Genomic DNA, 7,485 nt, shown 5'->3' on the forward strand with positions numbered 1-7,485 from the left:
TCTCCCTTGTCTCTCTTACCTTACAAGAGCCAGGAAAAAGTTCTAAGAACCACACCATCATTTTCAGGTTGAGAAAACCCCACATTGCATAGGCCACCCTTTGCTTTCTTTCTGTGGGTCCAAGGGAGAGTCAAGTTCTGTTCAAAGCCAGTGAATCCTAAGACAGTGTCTCTGTGAGGCAGAGGACCCTGAAATAATCCTCCATTTTCAGGTTCATCCAGATGGTCCCCTGTTGTGGAAAATCGTGCCGCGGACAGAGAGTAGGGGTTTGGAGGCCATACTGGTCTCAAGGAGCAAGGCCCCAGGACAGTATCAGTGACATCAACCAACCTCTAGGGGGAGATACGGGATCCTCCCTGTTACCCCTCCAGGAAGAGGAGTGATGGTTGGGTGAGTGGGCCACCCCACTGAAAGTGCCGGGTGTACTTTCAGCAGGGGGAACGGGGAGGGAAGACTCTTGCAGATGCACAGAGCAGTACCTCAGAGGGGCGCTGTGTTAGAACCCTTCCCCTCAGGATTCTAAGAGGCCGGTGTACAAAGTAGTAGCAGCAGCCCCAGTGGTGGTGGTGGTGGTGGTGGCCGTGGGCGGTGGCGGCAGCATCTAACACATACTGAATACTAACCAAGTCCCGCACTGTGACAATGCTTTCCAGGAATTAGGAGAATGTCCCCTGGAGTCAGGTAGCCCTGAGGGTTGATCCTGCCTCCTTTACCTATCTGCTCTAGAATCTTAGCCAAACTGCTTAATTTGTGAGCCTTTGTCTCTTCAAATCTGATAAAGTGCCTGGATTGTTATGCGAATTGAATAGTAATGTCTAAGACGCATTAGCGGGACTCACTGAAGTGCAGCTGCTATCAGTAAGACACAGAAGGGCTGGGGCTGCCTCCCACCTAGGGGATGCGTCTTCACCCCTTCCCACTCCCATAAATCCTTTGCCTTGGGAATGTCCAAGAAGGCAGTCTGAGGGTCAGGAAGCCTTGGGTTCCAGGGAACCTGCCTCTGATCTTCTCAACAGGTGCTTATTGAGTATCTGTGGTCTGGTCTACACTGCCCTGCCCGAGTTCACAGACCTTCAGGGGATACAAACAGGTATCACCTCGCTAAACAAGACATCCCAATATGTTCTGATGAGTTTTACAACAGGGGAGCTTGGGGATTGTGAGAGTTCATGGCAGAGTTCAATCAAGATGGGTGTTTGGGACTAGCAGACCAAGGTGACATCTCTGCAGTCACAGGAGCTATGGTGGAGATGCATGGACCAGGGCCGCATGAGGGGCTGGAAGTCTGGGGTCCAGGCCTTGAGTGCCAACAGCAGCACAGCATAACTCGGGGTGGGGGCAGCCCAGGGGGAAGAGCAGGGCAGAGGCACGCAGCCTGGGCAGAAGGATACCCGGGAGCACAGCGCCAGCTGGGCCCCCTTAGAAGTTGAACAACAGTGGGGTTGTGAGTAAGATATTCAGAGTTGGACAAACTGGCTTTAAGCCCTGGCTTGGCCATTGACTTGTTATGTGGTTAAGTTACATATCCTCTCTGAACCTATTTCTCCACCTACAAAATGGGGATAATAATATTGCCAGCCTGACCACATTGCTGTGATGGTTGAGTTAATACAAGCAAGTGCTTGAGATGGTACCAGCACATGACGAAGACTCAGTGACCACCAGCTATTAGTGTTACTCCCTTGGATACCTAGGGGGTAGCTGCGGTGGGGGGAGGCACAGGCCACAGTGAGGGATCACAGGCTTCTCGGCTGAGTCCTTTGTCCTCAGGGTTACCGCTCCAGCCCTGGCTTCCACTAAATGGGCACACTGGATGAGCTAGGTTATGCACTGCGTCTGGTGCATTTCGGATTTCTAGTCCTTTCCACAATGCAGGAATGACTTGCCCCTTCTCCAAGTGGAGAACGTGAGCTTGGAGAGGTCTGAAGATCAACCAGTTCTCCCACAAGGAACATCTGGCTCTGCTGGGCAATCAGATTACCTGCTGGCCTGAAAATGATGATGAAGCAGAGGCAGGTCAAGGTGATGCTGCCGAAGCCACCTGCTGGACTCTTGTGGACAAACCCAAACCCTGCAATCTAAGAGCCTGAAAATCTGGTTCTCTAGTCCCCTTGCACATGATTCCAGGCTCACCTTCAACAAAGCCATGTTCTCGCCAGCTGGAGATACGGTCAACATCATCTGCTATGCTCAGCTTCTTTTTTCAAAACCATAAACTTGCTGCTCAATTGCAAATGGAAATTCAAATCCATACTCTGGTGACTGAGTGGTTCAAGACCTTTCCTTGGGGGTGTGGGGACAGTTATATCTAAAGGCTTGTTGCATCGATTCTGAAATCTAAGGAATGACCTACCAATCTGTGATATTTTGTTCTAGAGGGAGAGCAACGGGGGACCAGGGCATCTTCGTCACCTCTGGCTGTCTTGCCCTCTAAAACTCTTGATTTAGCCTTATCAGTCCTTAAAAAACTGTCCAAGAAAAAAAAAATATTTAAAAACCATCCACTGATTTAACAACCATCTATCAGGCTCCAATTCTATGCTAGGTCCTGAGCTGAGCGCTGGTGATATCAAGAGAAATAAAGTACTGTTCCTGCCTTCAGGAAGCTCATAGTTTAATACAGGAGACAAACAAATAAATACTTTGAATACAATTCAATTCGTACTATAATCAAACACTGGGTATGATCAATGTCCCAGTATGCAAGAAACCTCTGGAAACAAGCACTTAGGGAACAAGCAAAGCAGGGAGAATTTTTTTTTAATAATTTGGTTTTTGATTTTTGTTTTTTAAGCAATGAAGAGGTCAGCATGGGAAAAATCAGAAGTTCGTAGGAATTCCTTATACTTCCAGTTCAATATGGCTTTTATTTTGAGTTACTTAGTAAGCATATGGGAGGCACGACAGCCTTGTCAATGCTCAGAGCCTCTGAATCCAGAGAAAAGTAGCTAGGTTAAGAGCAATTGAGGGTCGGCACTAGATGGCCACCTGGTAGGGGAGGCATTGAAAATGACTCTAAGGTTTCTGGGCTGGGTAAGTGGAAGGCTGCAGGTGCTACCAGCCTACACGTGGAATACTGGAGGCTCAGGAAAGGAAGTAATGAGCTTGCTTTGGAAGGGGAACATCTAGGTGAAGTTATCCAAGAGTCAGTCAGATATATGGGCTGTCTAGACCCAGAGTTTCGATGGACTAGGAAGCCAATAGATATATCAGAGGTGTCTTGGCAGGAGACATGTCTGGAAGCTTCACTGTGGTAGTGGAAGGGATGGGCCCTGGTGAGCTCACCCACAAAGTGGTGAAAGGAAATGAAGAAAGACACAAGGAATGGAACACTGCAGGAAACACTTACAGGAGGGGAAGAAGTGCTACCACCAGAGACTGGGAAGGAACAACCAAGAGGTAGGAGAGAAATCAGCAAAGCACCGTAGCCCAGAAACCCAAGGAAGAGAAATTTTGAAAGGAGTAACCCAAAGTGTTCAAAGTCACAGAGAGGTAAAGGAAAATAAACACAGAGTAAGCAGGATGGGTTTGATAATTAGGATGGGCATCGGTGATCCTTCCTAGAGAGTTCCTATCCTAGGGACAAAAGGCAGCCTGCAGTGAGTGAGAGGTAGCAAAGAAAGTTGAGTTGAAGACCCCTTTGAAGACACTCATAAAGGCAAAGAGATGGGATGGTAGACAGAAGGTCACTAAGGCTGAGAAATCTGGTTAGCTTGTTTTCTATTAAAGATTAAGCTGTTCACAGGCCAAGGGGAAACAGAAGAAGGGAGACAGACTGACCCACAGTTAAGAGAGGTTGATGAGAGGTTTCAATGGAGGCTGCAGTGGGGGCGGGGGGGGGGGGGGGCGGGGTTGCGTAGTGTGAGGCAGGGCCCACATGGAAGGGGTTGAGGTCTAAAGAAAGGTGGGTGAGGAGGCTCCCCCTTTTCAAATCCTTATATTCATTTTATTCAGTCCTCCCTGGTCCAAGGAAGGGAGACAGCTCAGTCCTGAGCATCTTTTAAAGTCAACAGAGTGAAGAGAACACAAAATGAATGTGCTTCCCTCTCTAAAGTGCCAAACTCTGCGATCATCTGTCACCAAGTCCATTTCCAAATCTCTGCTGCTTGCAAGGCCAAAAAGCACATCAAAATGCGGGAAAGGTTTTAAAAAAAAAAAATGCACTGGAAGCACCGTAAGTCAGAGTGCCCGCCAGAGAACGAATGCCCCCTCCCCCCAGCAATTCACCACCACCACCACCACTGCTCTACTGACCACAGAGCTGGAATCCAATGGATCTCTACAAGGCAAGATTGCAGCATCCCCCAGCAGTGTGCAAGCTCCTGTGAGTCGGCCCTTTTCTTTCCCCAGGGACAAGACATGCCCAAGGGGCAGGGACAAATCTAGCTAGAAAAACAGTTCCATCACATCAGGAGCAGTCTAAGTCTGCTGAACCAGAGCAAGGGCCCCACCTGGACAAACGTCGGAGAGGCCTGACAGTCCATAGCAGCGGTTCCCCCACCGCCCATGTGGCAAGTCTGGGTGACCAGCAGTGTCGCGGTGAACAGCGCAGCCACCCAGTGGGTGTGGGTGTGCGCGAGGCCTGAGCTCCTAGGCGAGCGCACCGCGGGCGCCCCTCTCTGGGTGTCGGCAGCTATGACTCTTAGGAGAACCCAGAAAGTCCTGTCAAGTCGGGATGGGAAAGCTGAGGCTAGCTTGGGGCGCCTTCCCAGACCAGCAACAGGAACATTCCCGGCTAAGGAGGTGGTGACCGTCTGCAGGTACGGGTTCACTGGATATTGGAGCCCAGAGCGGGGCGGAAAGTTCTCTCGTGAAGGGGCGCACTTTCTAAGAAGGGAGCACTTGGGATGCTGGAGTGGCGGAGGCCAAGCCTTCAGAGGTTCAATCGGTGGTTTAAAAGAAAAAAGAAAAAAAAAAAAACACCAAAAAACAAGAAAACAAAAACAAAACCAGCACGGATCCAGGCCGGAGGTGTTCCTAGGCCAGGCCTAGGCAGCAGGTGTTACCGGTTTTCTCCCCCAGTGAGTGTCAGCCTCTGGGCTAAATGAAAATGCGGCCCCAGGCATCGCCCGTTGGACCCGTCCCCACCCGGGCACGCGGAACTTTCTAGGCTGTGGCTAGAGCTGAGCGTCAGAGGGGTGCAGGAGATAAAGTGGAAGGGCACCAGTCGGGGCCAGTGATCCCCACTGGAGACTGGGTTCTCCCGAAGGTCCGCGTGCCTTCCCCAATACGCCAGCTGCAGCCAAACACCCGCGAAGTTCCGGGACTCGCCGCACCCGCCGGGTCTGCCCCCCTCCCTGACTCGGTCGCAGGGAGCAGGTCCCGCCGCCCGCGCCGCCGCAGCCGCAGCCCCGGCGCTCGGCTGCAGCAGGGCGCGGGAAAGGGCACTTTGGCGCGGAGTGGGAACCGAGGGGAATGTGGCGGCGCAGAACCTGACGGCGACACTCCCTCCCCCGCCCCCGGGCACAACCGCCGCCCCCGCCTCCCCGTGGCTCAGCACCCTCCAGCCCCCAACCTGAGCCCTCCCGCAAGGCGTGCGCGGGACCCCGGCCCTGGGCGCGCGCCCACCTGATTCCCCCCTTCTAGCCCCGAGCGCCGGGGGAGGGGGACACTTGGGGAGGAGGTGGTGGCCGCAGTCTCGAGGCGGCTCCGGCTGGGGCGCGGGCTTCATTCACCAGAAAATGGGCGGGGGCAGGAAGGGCAGACCCCGCAAACAAGGAAACGCGGAGGGGGCACGCCATTCGTCTCCAGCCCCCAGGACCAGTGTGCCAACCGGAATCGGGAGGCGGCGGTGGGGGGAGGGCTCCAGGAAAGTTTATCGGGGAAAAGCCTGGCACCTTGGGGGGCTGGGAGGTTGGAGCAACTGAAGCCACGGTCCGGGTGCCCCTCAACCCCTGGCGGGGATGTCGGTCTCCCAGGCCCCCGCGCCGGCCGGATCCGGCCAAGTTGCGGCTGGGGCTGGGGGTAGCAGTGAGGGTGACGGTGGAGGTGAGGACGCCGCTGAAGGTGGGGGGGGTGGGGGGGTGGGGGGGTGGGGGGGAGGATGGTGGGCCGACTGAAGCGAGGCTGAGCAGGAGGGTGGGCGACTGGGAGTGGGGAAGGTTAAGGGGGAGAGCGGGGGAAGGGACAGGGACCGTGTCGGGGAGGGGTGGGCACGGGGCTCGGGTGGGGCGCGCGGCCGCCGCGTCTCCCCGGCGCGGCCGGACTTACCCGCGGCGGCCGAGGCGCCGAGCAGCCCCCAGCCCAGCAGCAGCAGCAGCGGCGGCGGCGTTGGCGGCGGCGGCGGGCGGCCCCAGCGGCTCCCCGCGCCCGGCACGAGCGCCGAAATCCCGGCTCCGCCGCGAGCCCTCCCCGCGGGGCGGCCGCAGCGCCCCTGCTCCCGTCCCAGCGAGCGCGGCATGGCGCGGCCGGCAGCGCCGAGGGAGAGGCTCCGCTCGCCGCCGAGGAGAAAGGAGGTCAGGAGAGCTCTGGAGCTTTTTTCTGCTCGGAAAAAAATCCCGGTACGCGGGAGCCCTGAGCTTCTGCGGCTGGAATGAACCAAGTGTCCGCCCGGCCGGGGAGAGGCGCGCTGCGCTCTCGGAAATGACTCGCTCCAATCCCGCTTCGCGGGGTTCGCGCCGGGGGGCGGGGGGGGGGTGAATTATCCCCGGATTAATCACTCCGGAGCCGCTTCTCCGCCGCTCCAAATGCTGGGGGTGGAGGCGCAGCAAAGGAAAAAAATATTGGAGGGTGGGGGTTCCTCTTCAGCGCCACCTCCACCTCCAGATAAACCACAAATTACATCTAAAGGGTTGTTTATTCCTGTTTGTTTTACAATTGACCAGTTTCTTTTAAGTTCAGTCCTCTCGTTGCCATTTATAAGATTACCCATTAATACACCACCCCCCCATACACACGCGCGCGCACATACACACAGTGATACACACACGCACACACCAGCCTCTTCCACGTTTGGAAATTGGAATACTGTCTGGGAAAAGGTAACCAAAGAAGGATGCGGTTTCCCAAGTCACGGCTCCTACGAGCTGATCATGGGTGGTGGCTTTGAACTTACAATCTGGGGCCAAGGACTATGTTTAGGAGCCCCATTCGCAATAGCCTCCTACCCCATCCCAGGAGAAGGGTGTGCGTGCGCACATCCAGGGTTAAGAATTGGAGGGGAGGGAGGTGGCGACCCGTCCCTTTGGCTCGGTGCGGTCCTACCCCTGCCCTAAGACAAAATCGGGATGGAGGGAAGAGTGCATGTGTGCGCTGAGGTGGGGGAGGAAGTGGAGGGGGGTGCCTGGGGCAGATGAGGTTGGTGGAAGGACGGTGCGAGAGTTACTTGTACAATTTATCCTCAAAATTAAATAGCCGGACCCTGCTTCTTCTCCCCCACCCCTCCCAGCCACGGCCCCAAACCCGGCGAGTTTCTCTCAGTGGCGTGAGCTGCTCCCCCACCTCTCCCCTGTCGCCGCTGCCGCCTGCCCCCTAGGGCTCAGCGTC

At 55.3% G+C, this 7,485-nt stretch overlaps 1 protein-coding gene across 6 annotated transcripts in view; it reads right to left on the reverse strand.

Moving 5' to 3' along the window:
- Positions 1 to 6,512, reverse strand: part of CSMD2 (CUB and Sushi multiple domains 2) — a 602,474-nt gene extending 595,962 nt beyond the window's left edge. For 5 of the 6 annotated variants that reach the window (XM_045035511.1, XM_023258438.2, XM_023258437.2 and 2 more), the window contains exon 1: positions 6,211 to 6,510. In XM_045035511.1, coding sequence (XP_044891446.1) covers positions 6,211 to 6,400 — 190 coding nt within the window. In that variant the 5' untranslated portion in view covers positions 6,401 to 6,510. Of the gene's footprint in view, positions 1 to 6,210 lie in introns of all 6 variants that reach the window. The other variant, XM_023258442.2, reaches the window with a different exon arrangement.
- Positions 6,513 to 7,485: the final 973 nt, after the last annotated feature.

This window comes from Felis catus, chromosome C1, assembly GCF_018350175.1.
Source record: "Felis catus isolate Fca126 chromosome C1, F.catus_Fca126_mat1.0, whole genome shotgun sequence".
NCBI lineage: Eukaryota > Metazoa > Chordata > Mammalia > Carnivora > Felidae > Felis > Felis catus.